The sequence below is a fragment of the Trachemys scripta genome, chromosome 2 (assembly GCF_013100865.1).
Source record: "Trachemys scripta elegans isolate TJP31775 chromosome 2, CAS_Tse_1.0, whole genome shotgun sequence".
NCBI lineage: Eukaryota > Metazoa > Chordata > Testudines > Emydidae > Trachemys > Trachemys scripta.
The window spans coordinates 62,077,900-62,096,471 of record NC_048299.1 but is presented as its reverse complement, the minus strand read 5'-3'; the positions used below and the strand labels follow the sequence as shown (position 1 = coordinate 62,096,471).

Sequence of the window (18,572 nt, the reverse complement as noted above, 5' to 3'; positions counted from 1 at the left end):
CATTAGAAAGAGATTGTGTTTCTCTTGGGGAAAAAATCATAAGCAATCTTACTATATTAGGGACTACACATAAAAGTAGCAATTAGTCTTCCCTTTCTCGCAAGTTTATTTCTTTATATAGAGTAACTTGGCATTTCTCAGTGATTCTTCTAATCATTTTAAGTAATGATTTGTACTCAATCTAAAGACTTGGTATTTGTACTACAAAAGTTCATTTTGCTGTTTTTTTTATGTAGATAAAGCTATATAAACTTTATTTCTCTCCTAGAAGTAGATTTGTCAGTAACAAGCAATGGGACAAGTTAATGCTAGTTTAGACTGTGTGTAACTTCTGTGTTAAAATATTCTTTGTGGAATTTCTATAGAAGATTTACCAGAGTTGTTTAAAGCATAATCTTGTCTGTATAATACTATTCTGTGTTCTAGCCTATACTCGGAAGCACAACACAGATATAATTGTTTCCATACTGTTTAATATAACAGCTGCAGAAGATTTTGCAGTGACCATGAGGAATCAAGGTCTTTGAGGCAAAGCTCCTTTATATAAACAATGCAATTATTTTATTTAACTAGTTTAGATGAGCCATATAAAAAAAGCTTTTAACTTCACCAAAATTTTTGGTAACAAGGAATAAATAGCACACAGGAAATGTGTTCATATTCTCGACATACAAAGGTCTTTGTTAGTTTGAGCACTACCAGACTGCTGTTGGATGCTGATTGATACAAAATGTAAATACTACTTAAATATGGGATTTATAAAGAAACCCTACTCCGGAGTGATGAAACTTTTTTTTTTTTTAAATGCGGATAATACACCTTTCCTAAAGTAATGTGCACATTTAATTTGAGGATTCAACCAATTTTCTTTACTCTGGCAAGTGGGAAAGTAAAAAGCCTGGAACCCCTATGTAACAGTTCAGAGTAACTGTACCTTAATTCCCCTGTATGGTACGGCAAGGGCACCTATTTCCAGGCTTCCAGCTCCCTTGGCCATCACCTTTCTTTGATGGAGACACGCATCTCCTTCCCTTCTGACTCCAGGCTGAACAGTTCCCTGACTTTACTGTATTATTGCCAACAAAACACAGGGTGTCTAAGCAGGCTTCTCTTGCCTTCTCTTCAGAGAGTAATAACAGAAGAATTGCAACAGTTATAAGCTACCACACAGCTCTTTCTGTGCAAGCTTATTTATTCTTCGGGTAAAAGTGTTCTAGATAAAACATTAAAAATAATAAAAGAGCCCACATGCATTCTCAGAAGCTTACTTGAGGTCACCCCAATTCCAACATGGGCTCTGGAAGGTGGTTAGTCCTTCAGACCCCGCAAAGGAGGTCTCTTCTATGGTCATAAGTTCATAACAGCCTCAGCTTAGAACTAGCACACAGTCCTATGAGGTGTCAGTAGGCCAAGTCCTTCCAACATTTCTCTCCATGGACCAAAGGTCCTGTCCATTTGCTGGGTCAGGAAGAAGGCCCTGAGTCAGCTTAAACTCAGGGTATTTTTTTCAAAAGTCCTTTCTTGTCTGTTGGTCCCCGGAGAATCCAGATTAGGTCATTGAACTGTCCTCTGATAACCCGTGATCAACAGACAAATGGTCCCCCACCTCAGAGCAAAGCTTCAAAAGTTGTTTGTATTTGGAGGTTTGCAATCCAGTTCTCCCCAGTACTTCCTAGGAATTCCACATATTTTCCCAAAAGATCAATCATTGTTCAGCATAGTCTTTTTAAGTTCACATTATCTCCCGGAGATTGCATTAATCCTTCCTCCTCCTAAAGAAGTCCCACAATGGTACAAAAACATTTACATTTCAATACAATGGACCACAGAGGTATTAAATGTAATTAAATAAAGTTTAATTTAATTCCATAAGGTTTACCTGGGATATTGTCATATGTGTGTCAACCTCCCCCACCAAAAAAACTTTGCCCCATCAGAGAGTCTCAGAAGCCATCCACTGGCTTGAACACCTACCTATAGGTGTAGTTTGTTGCTTTGTGGTTAGTAGTGCTCCCATCATGATTCACTTTCTGCATATGCTCAGGCCCAGTGTCAAAGGATTAATGGCATTTATTAATATGTCAAACTTTTTATGTAAGCAGTATTTTTAAGGAAACACTAAATCTTAGACTAAATATATTTTTAACTAAGTTCTCATCCTGATTTTATTTATATACCACTATATTTATGTACCTTACTTTGTATTATATGAAGTCAAATCATTTTTTGCTATTCTTGTGAAAATGATACCTTTTTGCTTGAACAGAGGTGTTAAGTGCATCATACAAATGTCTGATGTGGTAATTCTTGATCACTGTTACCGCTCTGTTGCTTCCACAGAAGTGAGTTATAATGGCTGGTAGGATTTTTATTAAAGTCCTGATTCAACTACAGTTTTGAGAATGTTAAATGAGATCTTAATTCCTGGCTGTCTTGGACTGCCTACTTTTCTAAACTTCAGTCATAGATTGAGCTTTTGCATTGGCTTTCAGTAATTTAAAATACAAAATGCACATATAGCAGAATATTCATAGTCAAATAACATGCTATCAATATGCCTTTTTAAGGAGCTGAGCCTTCAGTTTTGATTGACTCTTGGAAGACTTTTGAGACAGTTGTGCGAAAACAAATCTTGCAATGTCTGGATTTCTCAGGTCTTTTTGACACCAGTTTGGGCATAGTATGGATACTGCAATGTTGATGTTGGTGGTTGATCTTCTCCTGGAAAAAGAGAGAGAACAGGGCTGAAATTCTGCGCAGCCCAGAAAGCACAGGCAGCTTTCTGGGCTCCAGTTGTAGGAGGCAAAGATGGCTTTAAGTCATGTCTGTGTCTTTGAAATTTTAGACTACTCTACTCCAGAGGTTCATTTGGCCACCCAGGGCTTAATGTACTGAATCTAAAGTACTGCAGAGCTAAATTTTGTTTAAGTGAGCTTTATGGTTTCTTTAATATTGACTGCTTCGTCTTCTTCCAGGTTCTGTTATATAATGGGCAGCTTGATATCATAGTAGCAGCTCCACTGACGGAACGCTTTCTGCCTACTGTGCCATGGAGCAAAGTGGAAGAATACAAAAGTGCTGAAAGACTCATATGGAGGATCCATCCCCTTGACAAGGAAGTGGCTGGTTATGTACGCCAAGCTGGTGAATTCTATCAGGTAAGGAAAGGAAGCTCTTGAGACATGGACTCTATATAAGCAGTTGTTGTCTATGATGAGAGTATTACCTTATATATTTAGGTTCCTTCAGGTCAGCTTGTAGAGTAGCCTGCTACTATAAAGGCAATAGATGATACCACCTGTGATTGACAGCCTCAGGAAGTGCCAACGGCTTTGGATGAATGAGCATTTTAGGAAGGTAGTGGCATCCCAGGTGGAGGAAATGTCACTGAAAGGTAGAAGAGTTAAACCATAGTTTAACCAATGGCAACCACAAACTGGTGGGAAGGCAATGGGAAACCAGCCTCTGTACTTTTTACAATGGGAACTATCATGGAAGAACAAAGTTAGCATGATCCACGTGTGGCGCTGGACGGTGAGATCACCCCACCCCACAGACCAGAAGGTGTAACAAATTATATGGGGGAGGAAGTTCCAGCCAGTAAAAGAAGTGGTTGCAGTTATAATGGTGCTGCACCAAATCCTTTGAGAAGTACAGTGCCTGATAATTGCACCAAGGAAAAGAATTATCTGAACCTTCATAAATGAATCATCACAGTAAGAACATGGAATGTGAGGAGTATGTGTGAAGGGAAGGTTGTCCTTGTGACCAACGAATTGGAAATAAATAAGATCGATGTATGTGGAATCTCAAAGCTGTGATGGAATGGTAGGGTTCGTTTCATGGAAATGGGTGGGTATGTGGTGTACTACTCAGGATCCAAGACTATGAGGAAAAAACAGGATTGCGTGTATCTTATCCAAGGAGAGATCAAAGTGTGTACTTGGATATAATCAGAGATAGAATCATTATGATTCACTTCAAGAAACCTAATTAATAAATAGATCATACAGGTTTATGCCTCTGTGAAAGCAGCTCAAGCCACCACAGTTGAGTTCTATGAACAGTTTGAAGAAAGACTCATTAAAACACCACGTAATTGGAGACCTGAACCTGAAAGTTGGAGTTGCAAGCACTCAAAAGAAGTAATGGGAAACAATGGTCTGGATTTACAAAATGAGAGGAAAAGGTGTTTAGTTGAATTCTGCTGCTCTAATCATGTGGTCATTACAAACACAATCTTACCCAACATCTTAGATGTATATTTACGTGGAGGTCATCTGACAGCATGACCAATAACCAAATGGACTATGTAATGATACAGGGATACTGGAGATTGTGTTCAATGAATAAACACTTTCCCAAGTTCAGACTGCAGGTTAGGTTATCAGCTATTATCCTGAAGCCCTAAAACCTAAAATTACAACTTAAAAAGATAAGACGTTCAGCAGGTCCACAACATCTGGACGTGTCAAAAATCAGCAAAAACTACATGACTTCTGTACAGATCAAGACTGAGTCATTTTCATAAGTGAAAGAGGAGAACAATGTGAATGAACTTTGGAATAAAATGAAAACTGTCATGATCAAAGCTACCAAAGCACACATTTTGAAAAGTCAGGGTTGGACTGCACCAGGGTTAACAGAGAAGGTGTTCTGAGCTGTCAAAAAAGCAATGCAGAGTGAAAGAGAGTGGCTTGGAGACTAAAGAATGTTGGAGAGAATACAAGACATTGAGCAGACAGATTCAAAAGCAGACTAGACAAGACGAATGAATGCATCAGGGTAAAATTCAAGGAACTTGAAATTATAGAGAGAGTCATAATACAGAAGGTACATTCACAGTGGTCAGACTTCTTACTAAAAAAGTTTTCCCTGCAACCAAGCATAAAAAAAGACCATGAAGACAGAGTTCTTACTGAAGGTGATATCAAATGCAGAAAGAGATTAGCACAATAATCTGCATGCCTCATCACAGCCATTTATGATACAGGATTACAGAAAAGAGTGCAGAGCCAGAGCTATCTATCCTGTAAGAGAAAATGGGGTATGCTGCTATGAAAATGAAGCTTGGGAAAGCACTAGGGGTACATAAAGTACCAGCAGGATTGCCAAAAGTGATTGGTGACCATGGTATTGATCTCGTGGAAAATTTCCTGTGACATAAGGATGACTAGAAATTGGCCGGACCACTGGACAAAGGGAATATTTTTGCCCTTGCCAAACAACTGGGTATAACAGAGTGCAGCAATTATCATACCAGCTCCCTGATATCGAATGCAAATAAAATGCCACTCTACACAATTCAGGATTTAATGAAGCAGAACTACCACCACAACAAGCTGGTGTCAGAGACGGACAAGACACGTGATCAAATCGTAAATATCTGTCATATAGTTGAAAAATGCAGTGAGTATAATCACCCACTGATTGTGTTTCATTGACTACTTCCAAGTGTTTGACATGACCATCTGTGGAGGATACTGGCAGATATGCAGAGCATCTTACGAGTTCAATCTCTACTGTCAACAACAGACCACAGTGGAAACAGAAGTGAGTGATGGTGATTGGCCAAACCAGACAGTCTCTATGTAAAAGAATAAACGGACACAAATCAGACATCAGGCATAGTAACATACGAAAGCCAGTAGGAGAACACTTCAGTCTCCCTGGACATTCAATAACCGATTTTAAAAGTAGCCATCCTTCAATAAAAAAAACTTCAAAAACAGACTTCAAAGAGAAACTGCAGAGCTACAATTCATTTGCAAAATTAACACCATTCATTTGGGTTTGAATTGGGACTCGGAGTGGCTGGCTCACTACAAAAGCAATTTTCCCTCTCTTGGTATTGACACCTCCTCATCAATTATTGGGTCAGGTGACCCATTTGTGCCTGTGGTAGATAAGGAAGGGTATGTCTACACTGTAATAAAACACGTGTGTCTGGCTGCGTCAGCTGACTGGCTTGCAGGGCTCAGATGGCGAGGCTATAAAATTACAGTGTAGATGTCCAGGCTCAGGCTCTGGGACCCCATTAGAGGTGAGGATCTTATGCCTGCGCTTCAACCTGAGCCTGGATGTCTACCCTGTAATTTTATGACCTTGTGAGACCAAGTCTGTGGGTATGGGCCAACTGTGGGTGTTTTATTGAAGTGTAGACATGCCTGGAGAGAGAAGGTGTTGCAGGTGGGACGGCAGATGCATACAGACATTGCAGGGAGTAAGAAGGCTCCTCCAGGGCCCTGAGTCAGAGGGGTAAAGACACGAGCAAGAAGGAGATCTGGGGAGAATGCAGAGAATATTAAACTCCAGGCAAGAAACACTGGGAGAGCAGGAAGACAGGGCCCAGTTTGAAATTGTGGGAAGACTGGAGGATTTGAAAGACTTTGTGCAGGTTTTAATAAATTGGTTGCCAGAAATGGGGTTTGTTTTGAGTATCTGGATGGTGTGGGCTTTTTAATAGACCTTAAGCAGAAGAGGAAGCTAAGGTAGGACACTGCAGAGCTACCTATAACCAGCAGGGGGCACTCCAGAGAGGCACACTCTTACGCAAGTTGAATTGTGTTAAGGAGACTTGAAGATTTGCCCTGTGTTCATGCTAGCACTGTTCCACACGTAACACTAGTGGCATTCTGGGAGATTTTGAAAGGCCACAGATGCACTGTGGGACAGCAGTAGGAGGACTAGATGAACTGTTCAGCCAGTGTGTATGTACACTAGCACTGAAATACTTCAGAGAGAAACGGTATTTAGCCCTGCTGAAGTTTAGTCTACCGCAAATGGCATCTAACACATTTTTAAACTGTTTGAATTGCTTTTGTGTGTGGATGTGTTTTAGCTGGAACAAATGGTATTTGGCACAGTACACTTCTGTAGGTTAGGCTTTAGAATGCCTTCTGTTCTCCTTTCTGTATTCTTTTTTGTATATGCGTCTGACCCAGTCCTGTGTGTTTTGCCAGGCTCCGTGATATAAAGTATTTTTTTAGAAAGGCCAATGTACTGAAAGTCTCATGTAATTTAGACCATAATTAAAGGAGAAAAGGGCACTTAAAGGTAGCTTATGCCAAAATCAAAGGCCTTCAGCAAACTTCAGCACATGATTTGCTCTTCCCATGAATATCAAATACATCTAGGATTAAAAGATAGTCTAACATTGCATACTATGCAGTGAAAGAAATGAGAATCACATGTGTTTGTGATAAGTAAGAGGTGTTTAACTCTGCATCCAGGTCTTTGCATTTTATATAGGTGATTTTAAAACTTTGGCAGAGATCCTCTCCTCTTACCGCTCAACTATAAAATAGAATTGTTCTGCAGTAACAAAAGCATTCTCTGTGGAACTTGGATCTGTAGACTCCTTACATATAACAAGTGTGTGGTAATGGAAAAAATGGACTATAATCATGATGGACTTTCTCTTTGGTATTAGTTGCATAAAACAGAAGCGTGTGTCTCTGCCAAAAATGAAACCTTATTTTCTGCCAAGCTCTCTGATTCTTAACTTAAACTATGGTATGTTAGACTCCAGTGTGAATCCTTTCTATTAATTAGAAGGGAGGAAAACACACCAGTTATACTAACTACATATATTTTTAAAAATATATCTGATTTAAACTAATGGAATCCCCTAATTTAAAGAGACCAATTTTAAGATTTACCAATTTAAACAAGTTGCTTAATCAGTTTAGCTTAAATGTGTATACGTCTAGGCGTTTGCACTGGTTTAACTAGATTTTAAAATAGATTTAGTTAATCTAGTTAAACTGGTGCATTTTTATAGTATGGTCCTGGACAAGGAAAGGAGGGGATGAAGATCTAAGGACAATAGACTTTATACATTAGCTTCCCTCTTGTAGTTATCTCAAAGAAAACTTATGTAGGTTTCACCAAACACCAAAGCTTTAAGTCAATGAAGATGTGAGATCAGCACATCGTGGTGTGGTGTTTGGGGCAAAACAAATAACTTCCCTTAACATTCATATTGGGTGCTGAAACCCACTGATATGTGTAAGAATATGGATCTGATCACATTTGATGAGTCTACACACCTCTGCAGTGTCTACTTTTTTTTATAGTATTTTAAAGACTGACTATGGGAATCTCATGGAAATCCCAATCGAGGACACAGCAGAGATGGGGAATAGTTACAATTTTATCATATGCTGATGTGGTTCTAGACATAGGTAAATGTAAAAATAAAATGGTAACAATGCTTTTAAAATCTAAATTTTAATAGCTTAACACAGAAGCAACACCCATGCTAAGGCCCTTTTTCAGTCTATGGGAATTATACAACTATACCTGGAAAATGTAATCCTAATTTCCTTCCAAATTCTAGTTCACTAAATTTAGCTGTTCTTAGCAAGAATAGATTTAAATCTACTAAACCGAAGAGCAAAAACCAAAAATGAGTTCCACATGGGGGAATCAGGTCCTCTTGATTTCAGAGGATCTGTCCCATCATTTAAAAAAAAAAATTAAAAGAGCCCTCGTGTAACCATTTGTAACAACTTCAGAGGGAACATCATTATCCAGATGGACAATTTACGTCCCAACTTCTTGCCCTGTATCTCCATTGTCTAGAAAAAAATTCACAAGTCCTTAGTGTATTTGTCAGTAATTTTTACTCACAGGTTAAAATGTCTATTGGCCAGAACTTGGATAAAATCCAAGCCAGTACCCTTGATTTTATCCAAGTCCTGCAGGAAAAATTATTTAATCAGAATAATTAAAAATGTGAGAGTTCTACTAAAGAAACAGACTGTTTGATATGACTTAAAAATATTTGGCCTCAATTCAGCAAAGTACTTAAATCTTACGACCCATTGTACTCGATAAACTTTTGCTTAAGCATGTTACTGAATCTGGGGTCCTTGTGAGGATTTTATAGATTGCTGTAGCTGTATTGTGGTAAGCAATATCAGTAAACATGCAAAGAAGGAGAGGTTGTTTTTGATGGAAGAAAGAAACTGCTAAGTAGATTTGGGATAATTATTACCAAGGACAGCTAGTTCTCAGGAAGAAAAACTTGGTTTTGTTATAAGTGTTAAACTGCAGACAACACTTGCTTCCTGCCATGAAGAGCAACTGAACTAGGTTCCTTATTAGAGCTAGGTGAAATTTTTTGGGACAAAACTCTTTTTGAGGAAAAAAATGTAGGTTCAGCAACACTGAAATGTGTTGCAAATTCACATCTGCTTTGCCTAATTATTCATGTTGGGAGCAGTGGAAGAAAGCAAAATTCTAAAAAGTCAAAATGTTTTCTTACAACTTTTTTTTAATGAAATATTTCAATTTACTGTTCCAAATGACTTTTCATTTTGAAATTTCCTTCAGTTGTATTTTTAAAATGTTGAAAAATGTTAAACTTGAAATTGAAATGAACTGTTTTGTTCAACCCAAAATGGATGTATTGATTTTTTTTTTTTTTTTTTTTTTAATTGCCAGTGAATCAAAAAAATCTGTTATGAGCATATCTGTGTTCCTGCTGTCAGGCACAGGGACAACTCTTCATGGGGAAAAAAACTGCAGAGAGGCTGGATTTAATATCTGCATTGTGCAATCCCTTTGAATATTTGATGATTCTTCTTAAATCTGTGCCCATGCACATACGCGATACATTGATGTATACATGTTTGGTACTGATTAGACTCTAGTTTTCAGTAACTTTTCTTTCAACTCGAATGTACAGCATACATTTATTTTATGAATCCACTACTGAGAATCTCTGTTATCTATATTACAGAGTGAGATTAGACTGGCCCTAACTGAGCAATGTAATTCTTTGTTCAGGTAATACAATATACATTGAATCAGCAGTCCTAGAAAAATCTTTCCTAAATTAAGAAACCAGTGAGCTATAATAAAAAATGAAGCACCTTAATCCTACCCCTCTCCCCCTTTTAACCGAATTTTAAATTATCACTAGTGGCCTGTTCCAGTCTGTGAAATCTATTTCACAGCAGAAGTGACTCCCATATGATCAAAACAAAATAGTATTTGTCCTCTTAATGTAAAAATCAAATGTGACAAATGATTTGTAGCTCTATCTGTAGATTCACAGATTTTTAAGATTAGAAAAGAGTATTGTCATCTTCTAGTTTGACTTTCTACCATAGAACTTCCCTGAATTAATTTCTGTTTGAACTAGACCATATTTTTTAGGAAAACTTCTAATCAATAAAAATAAATCCAGTCAAACATCCAGTACACTTCTGTTGGGTCAGATTCTGCTTATCCACCTGCAACCCCACTGTTTTCTGAGAGATTGCACAGATATTGCTGGATAGAAAATTGCCTTTTTGTTGTGTATTGTGCTGTCACCAAAGACAATAATAGTTGAGGCTTCTTGGGCTATCCTAAAATTGAGCGTCACAACATTGTACATTGTTCTTAACACCCTGTGAAGTGCAACAGTATTAGTGCTGAGTGAATAATTTGCAGTGAACTTGTTTTACTAATTAATTTAGACTTTCTATTTGTGGAAGCTGTATAAGCAAGTCGCAATGTCTTTTTCTCTTTTATTTTCCAAATTTTTTCTTTCATTTCAGTTTTCACTGATTCTGAATATTCTATTTTAGCTATTTCCTAGCTGCAGTTGGTCAGTTGGGTCACAGGATTTTGCAGTTTCTGCGTTGGGTGAGCATGCAAGCAAATACTAAAATTAACTTCAAAATTTGCTTTCACAAATAACTGTGCTGGTTGGCAGGATTACTGGAATGTTCACGGAATTAATGCAAAAAAGTGTGCACATTTTTAATATATACTTCAAAGTATCTCCCTCTCAACCTTAGACTGCAAGCAAGAAGAACGTTGTCTTATGTTTGTAGGGCTCCTAGCACAATGAGGCCTGAATCTTGATTGGAGCTGCTGGGTACTATTGTCTCAAAAATATTTTTGACGATAAAGTCGGTATGATCATGGGTGAAATGAATTAATTTTAGAAATCAACCAGTATTTGTGTAAAATATATTATTTACCCAACTATAATTCATTATAGACTGTCCTATGAATAGATTAAGCCTATGCAGGGGTTTTGTTAGCTATTTAATATTGATGGATTTAAATCACAAATACAGTTCTTGGTAACCCTCAATTTATTTAGTCCATGTCTACACTAGAGACCTTACAGCAGCACAGTTGTACTGCTGCAGCTGCTTCGCGGTAAGGTCTCCAGTATAGCCGCTTTACGGCAACGGGAGAGAGCTCTTCCCTTCCCAACAAGTGACAGTAGCTGTGTTGGTGGGAGAGCGTCTCCCACTGGCACAGCACTGTCCACACCAGCGCTTCTCTCGGTGTAACTTATGTCTGTCAGGATGTGTGAGCGACATGTGTTACTGACAAAAGTGCTAGTGTAGACATAGCCTTAGAAACTCCAGATTCCCAGGATCATAGGCTCAATAATCAGGAAATCTGCTACTGGAACGTTGGTCGTACTGGAATGCAAGCAATGCAGCTGATGACCAATCTATAAAATACAAGTGTAGCCACAACAAATAGTTTATGTAGTAACATGTATAGTATGCACTGTGCTTAGAACTTGTAATGTGTAGAACTCCTGCAGTGACCCCTGCTGGGAGGAAGGGTCAAACTGGCCAGCCATGAATTCCCTTGTTCTAAAATTAGCTAAGGAGACTATGTGTGTGTGTGTGTGTGTGTGTGTGTGTGTGTGTGTGTTTCTTTCTCTCTCTCTCACACACTCACACACACTCACACACACACGGCTGCTAAACTTTTTTATTCTTTTTTTCACAATTGAAAATAGCAGCAAGATTCAAATATAAATGGTATTTATATCAATAGCTAGTGTCCATTAATGCTGCCATAGAATAGACACTGCTTTTGATACCATTGATCTTGAGGTATGGTGACTTTGGTTATGTCATCCCTTATTCCCTTTCCTTTATTGATGTAAATCTACTCTTTTTTTGAGAGAGAGAGAGAGAGAGAGAGAGAGAGAGAGAGAGCGCGCGCGCAAGTTACTAACAGAGAGAACATTTCTTCTTTCACAATTACATCTGCGGAAACACAGCAAACAAATATTTCTAGTTGTGGTTTATCATGTATATCTGTGGATTCGTTGACAGCTAGGCTGAATGCTAGAGAATTCTTTAGATCATTTTGCATCTTGCTTGCAACATCAGCTCTGATATGGGAGAGGAACCTCTCTGTAGTGTGGCGTGAAATAGCAATTTTCTTTAATAGTCATTGAAGTTTTGTGTTACTTGGATCTAAAATTGCAACCACTTCTGCAATATTCTTCTTAACAGATTCTCCCTCACAGTATGAACGTTTAGCACAAGCGATATTCCATGACACAACATAACTAGCTTCAGTTGTTGTGTCAGCTTCCTTATTGAATGCCGAAAATAGTGTTTGTTTACTGTTTAGGCATAATTTTAATGTGGTTAACTTGTTTTTCCTTAATTCTGATTCAGGAGAGAGTAATTAGACAAAAAGTTATTGTGATTCGTTTCGTATTGATGTTTCAAGTTGCTCGTTTTGTAGTGAGTGAGCAATGCATTGCAGATAAGGCACAGGGGTTTGCCACCTTTAGCAGTGAATGCAAAATCTTCCTCCTGTTCTGATTTAAAACTTTGGTTTTCTTCTTCATACTTGCGTTTCTTACATTTGAAGATGTCATTGTCATCCACGAAATTAACGTAGGGTCACTACTTAAATCTAAAACTATTCAAATGTGACGTGTGAACAGTAAATACAGCCTGTATTCTGCGGAATGCAGGGAGATTGCGAACTCATGAGGTCTGCACAGCACAATGGCTGAATACAGAATGATGCAATTTCCTGATGTAATGCGCATGTGCGAGCTTCTCTTTTTATTAGTCTCATTCTCACACTATTGGGTTCACCAGGGCTTAAATTCTCTTGAAATATTTCCTGGAGCCCCCCAAATCCTCCCCCATTCTCTGCCTACCAGACTGGCGGGTGTAGGGGAAGCTTGCAGCTTCTGCCCTGCGGTGGAGTGGTGGGGCTAGGAGCTTCTGCCCTATGGGGAGGGGTCTCGGGGCTTCTGCCCTGTGGGGAGGGAGAACTGGTCTAAAGCCCCACGATCCCTTTCCTGCAGGGGAGAAGCCCCTAACCCTATCACCCCACTGCAGGGCAGTAGCCCCAAGCTCTACCCCATCCCGCACCCCCATCTGGTAGTCAGAGAATGGGAAGACATGGGGAGACTCCGTGACTTTTTCACTATAAAAGAGCTGCAGTTTGGCCACACCTGCAATATAAGTTCTGTCTGAGATACTGATAACACAGAGCATGCTGCTTCTGCAGTACAATCCAGCCAGGGAAAAATAAATCCACATAAGGAATCCAGCTGGTCTCCTTTGTGACACTGCAGAGCATTACCAAAAAGCCACAGGGCTTCTTGAAAAACCAACTATTAGCCAACTGTGCTGCCTTGCCAGAGATCTAAAAGCAAGAAAAGATTTGGCTTTCTGTGCTTGGTGCTTCCTACAGATTACCCACCCAATGATGTCTAGGGCTGTTCACATCTGTTTTGCAGTACTTCCCTCACTGGCTTAATTGTACATGCTTATTGATATCCTAGACTAAGCCACAAAGAACCACTTGTCTAAATTTAACTAGCTACTAGCCAACAAAGAAAGCAGCAAAGAATAAAATGGAGCAAAAACAATTGGGGCATTTTAACAGAGGAGTCTCTGGAGGACAGAGTTTTTATTTCTGTATCACAGCAATAACCAGGATACTAATTTTGTCACTACAGATGTTGGTAAAATCTGGGAAACAAATCAAAGGGTAACTCATTTCCTTTTAACTTCTTTCAAAACAATTCTACCGACTTCACTCTCCCTGAGCCCTGGAATTACTTCCAGTGGTGACTGTAAGGACGACTTTGGAAATGGCTCTCTCCCACGTCCCCAAAAAAGTTACAAGGTTCAGCCAGTGATTCCTTGATTTCTGGAAGCCACTAACCTCAGGAACTGTGATGCGGTACCCATTCCTTAACTGAGCAAAGTACAATAGTTGGCTCCTTCCTTGTACCCCCAATCCCCATCCTAAGCCCTCAGTGCTTGTTCCTCCCATGAGGTCTGTCTGTAACCCCCAACAAATCAAATGCACCAACCGTTACTGGAACAAGGTTTTGCTGTAGGTACTGAAAAGGTCCAGCCAGAGAAGGGTAACTGAGATTGTCAGATCTGGTGGGGTGCTGATATGGACCGACTGAAAGATTCATCAGAGGGGACTTCACCAAGGTATTGGAGTCGGGAGTAAATAGGAAGAAGATCAGTCTCTTGTTTTATATTGTCCCATTTATAAAAAAACAAAGGGTCACTTTTAATGGAAAGTGAATATAAAGGGAAAAGGAACACCAGTTCACACAGCAGGGAGTCAGCCTTTGGAATTCACTGTGGCAGGTTGTCGGTCAAATGTTGTAGCTGGATTTAAAGAGAATCTGAACAATTTGATGACCAATGCTTGTACTTATGTGCTAAGTTGGGTGTATATGTACTGCAGGTGGCAACTGTTTGCGTCTATATTGCACTCTTCACTCAAGGATCTTAAGGTATCCCTATACACAGTTTCATAGTGTGATTGAAACTCGACTAGATGTACCTGAGGCTAGTTTTAATCTAGCAGTGAGTAATGAAGCCAAAGCAGTGCACACATCAACATGGACTATACAAACCCACCCAGAGCCCTGGGTAATTCAGCATGGGCTAGCTCCATGATTAAGTATGTGCTGCTCAGCTTTGCTGCTCCAATATCCAAGCTAAATCGATTCACGCTAGCTCGGGTATGTCTACTCAAGCTGCAGTTATACCCTATGATAGCAGTATAGATGTAAAATGTCATGATTCAGGTTATCTGTTAATTGAGTCACCCAAGTACAATGGAGGAATAAAACTACAATTGAGTGAGGATTTTTTTTTAAATCACTACTTCTAACAAACGTAAAAAGAACAAATTGCATGCGTACTAGTAATATGGTTAAACAAACTCAAGTCCAGCCTGACTTGAAGAGTAACTTCCTTCATGCTTGAGAGGTCAGCCTCACTGGAATTCCTGAACGTCCGCATCCAGACAGTGTAGTGACATTCTACAGCCACTGTCCTCCTTACTAATAACACCAAGGTCAAAAAGGAAGTTTGGGTCACAGTAAATGTAAGCAGAGATCCTGCATCCTACTGTTACTTTTGTTCCTTGCAAGAGTGTCAGAGTTGAAGCCTGTGAACTCTGCTGGTTTACTTTCCCCAACAGTGTTTATCTCTTTTGAAGCAGAGTAGGGGGGAGGGGAGATGTAGCTGTTTACTCACTGAACCAGCTCTTGTTTTGAGATTTAAAATTTTGCAGTTCTTTGTTTAAGACAGAAATCTGGATTAAAGATGAGCTATCATTCCAGGCTTTAAAAGTGAGACGTTTGATATGTTTTTAACCTAGTGGGTTCTGCTTTCCTTGTAGAGTGCAACAGTAAAAGTGACTGATCGTAAAGACAACTTTCCTCACTGCTTTGTAGAAAGCTGCAGAATCTTTCAGTCCACATTTGGTATTTAGTGATGCATTTAATTATGCTGCAACTGTGTGCAGTCTTGCACTGAGCTAACCTTACTTAATGCTTCATAATTGTTGCTGTGCCTTTACTAGCTATTGTGTTTAATGTATATTATGAAATTGTAGGGGGGCTGTTATGGTTTAATTTATAAAAATTGAAAAAAAATGAATGGTTGGTATATGTCTGAGGTAAATGTAAAACTTTCAAAAGCCCCTTAATCTGGTTTTCAAAAGTAATTTAGATACTTAGCAGCCTAAGTCACTAGGCAATTTTTGAAAATCTTACCCACAGTGGCTGCTTCAGAAACCACTATGGGCAAATCACTGAAATTCAGAAGCTTCAAGCCAGACCACCTTGTGCTTTGCTCCAGTCAGATCTTTCAAATTAAGCAGGGACACGTGCCTCTTCTCCTGAAAGGAGGGGGCTGTATGGGCCAAAATTGTATTTGGATCATTATCTTCTGCCTACGTCTGAAACTACAAAGGGATTTTTGTCAAATGGGGAGGGTGGTATTCTTCACTTCTTGTTGAGCTGATCTTTAGGGTAGCAAAGTGCTATTAAGCTGTTGCTGTATTTCAGTGGTGGATCCCTGTATAGTTGATAAACTGGCTTCTAAAGTGCACTAGGGTCCTTTTGGGGATAAAAGGAATATGAATGTAATTGTTAATCAACATTTAATATGCATATTTATTCAAACCATATGTCCTGGTTCTATGAAGCCATGCTGCAAATTTCTATACCTAAATGATGATGATCTTGAAAGGGAAGGGCTTAATAGATATACTGACAGATCTTTTAACTCTAGCCAGACTAGTGGTGCAGTGGAGGTGTCGAGGGCACAATGGAACGTATATGAGACCGTGACTTTTAGCTGTTATATATTCTGTTGAGATGTAGTCCAGATAACAGCTGCCGGTTGCCAAACATGTTTTAAATTCAACGGCTGTATTTTCTCATACAAATAACTCGTTTAGGTGTCCTCGGTCCAGCTTCATGTCTGCACAGAAGTCATTTTGTCAGATAATGGCCAAGACTTAACCCTGATTACTACTTTCTGTTTGACTACTATAGACTGGGATTGTGGGCGCCAGTAAAAGATCTTCTTTGGAATAACTTCAGGATGTTGTCAAAGAGTTGTTTACTTTTAGCATATCATAAGGGAGGGGCTGAGGGCAAGAAGAAATACTCCATGAACTGGAACAAGCTTCATACACTGAAAAAGTAATGTCTTAAAATTTGAACACAGGAAAATTGGGAATGCACTAAAACGTAAGATGCTTTTGAAAAACAGAATCATATAAACAGTTTCACACTTCAGTTATATGAGAATAATTCAATTCAGAATAAAGTAACACATGCGCTCCCGTCTGAATTTCAGCAAAAATTGGAATACACAAGAGGGGAAAGATGTCTAATGAGAAGTCAAAAAGTAGAGGACTAGAAACTAACGTGAAAATAATCTATCATCATCTGTTTGGTTGACATGAATTATTCTAATATTGCACCTATTATTTTAAGACCTGAAGTTTCCTAATAAATTCAGATTCCAAAATTAGATCATACAATGTAGACTTGTGCTGTTCTTTTAAACATTTGCCGGTAGAATGAATACTTGACTAGTCAATTTAAATCACAGACAATGTGGTGGTGATGCTGCTGCTAGTTTCCCTCTGAAGACTCAAAGCATCCAATCAAAGCATGATGTAACGGTATCCATGATAGGCCTGTCTAAATATCAAAGATTACCGATTAGGCTTAGTTAGTTATTTGATCCTATTATTAACTGGTCTAAGATCACATGACTTTGACTTTGGATGTGTGTGTTTATATTTTACTGGCTAGAGTGAAAGAATCATCCTTCTGACTCAGCTTGCACACTAAGATCTCCGTACATGAGAGAACCCAGTTTTAATTAATTTTTGCTGGCAAAATTGATTTTTGTTGCTCAGGATTTACTACTAATCTATCCTTTCTTTGCACCCTGAAGGTAATTGTTCGAGGTGGAGGACATATTTTACCTTATGACCAACCTGAAAGATCATTGGACATGATTGACAGATTTATCTCTGGAGAAGGATGGAAGACAAGTGGATTCAAAAATAAAACTTAAAATTCAGTGTAAATGTACTACCTTGCCAAATGCTTCAGAAATGTTTTGAATGTACTATAGTGAAAATATTGCCATATGGAAAAATCATGAAATTGAGGATGAGAGTAATAAAATGGATATAAATGTTCCTTGTTCTTGGTCTGTCTTGTTGAAAATTTTCCATTGGTAAAATGCTGTGAGAGAACAACATGGATCTAACTTTCTGAAGTCATGTAAGCTTCCCTCTCCCTTTCCCCTCCCCTCCCCCTTCCCCCCGGAAAATCCTTAGAATTTGGAAAAATGTAGGCAACTTAATCCCTTGAGTAGTGAAATTACCAGATTTTGAATGTATTCTATTAGAGGTGTGGGGGGGGGGGCTCAGGGGATGGGGAGAAGAGGCATGAGGGAGGGGCTTGGAAAGGGAGCAAAGAGGCATGATCAGCAGGTGGGGGAGGCCTCAGGAGAATAGGGGGAGAGGCGCAGATGCGGGAGGCCTTGGGGGAGGTGGCAGAGAGGAGCAGGTGGGAGAAGGGGGCTGAGCAGGGCCTGGGGCAGAGTGGGGGTGGAGCATGGGCGAGGCCTCAAGGGGAGGAAGCTGAGCGGGGTCAAGCCTTGACACAGAAAAGAGGCTGAGGTCACGGTCCGGGTGCCGGTGCCCCCCTACACTTCTAGGGAGCTTCCAGCGCTTATGCCCAGTCTCACCAAATGCGGGAGTCACGCACCGCCCATGAACATACAGAAATTGGGACAACATGCAGCCAGATAAGGCCTGGCCAAGCTTCTAAATCAACCATTTGAAATTAGTTCAGTAAAGGTTTCCATACAACCACTCTGAACAGCTTATCCTTACCTCAGACCAACAAGAAGCAAGCTCCATACCTTGCTGCTTGTGAAAACAAAAGCAGTGGATTTCTGAATGAGCCCTGAGGATGCAGCACGTGCGGCCTA

At 39.4% G+C, this 18,572-nt stretch overlaps 1 protein-coding gene across 2 annotated transcripts in view; it reads left to right on the top strand.

Moving 5' to 3' along the window:
• CPVL (carboxypeptidase vitellogenic like) overlaps nucleotides 1–17,764 on the top strand; it is an 86,794-nt gene extending 69,030 nt beyond the window's left edge. For both annotated transcript variants that reach the window (XM_034760707.1, XM_034760708.1), the window contains exons 13-14: nucleotides 2,976–3,158; nucleotides 17,523–17,764. In XM_034760707.1, the coding sequence (XP_034616598.1) occupies nucleotides 2,976–3,158; nucleotides 17,523–17,645 (306 nt within the window). In that variant the 3' untranslated portion in view covers nucleotides 17,646–17,764. The remainder of the gene's footprint in view (nucleotides 1–2,975; nucleotides 3,159–17,522) is intronic.
• Nucleotides 17,765–18,572: the final 808 nt, after the last annotated feature.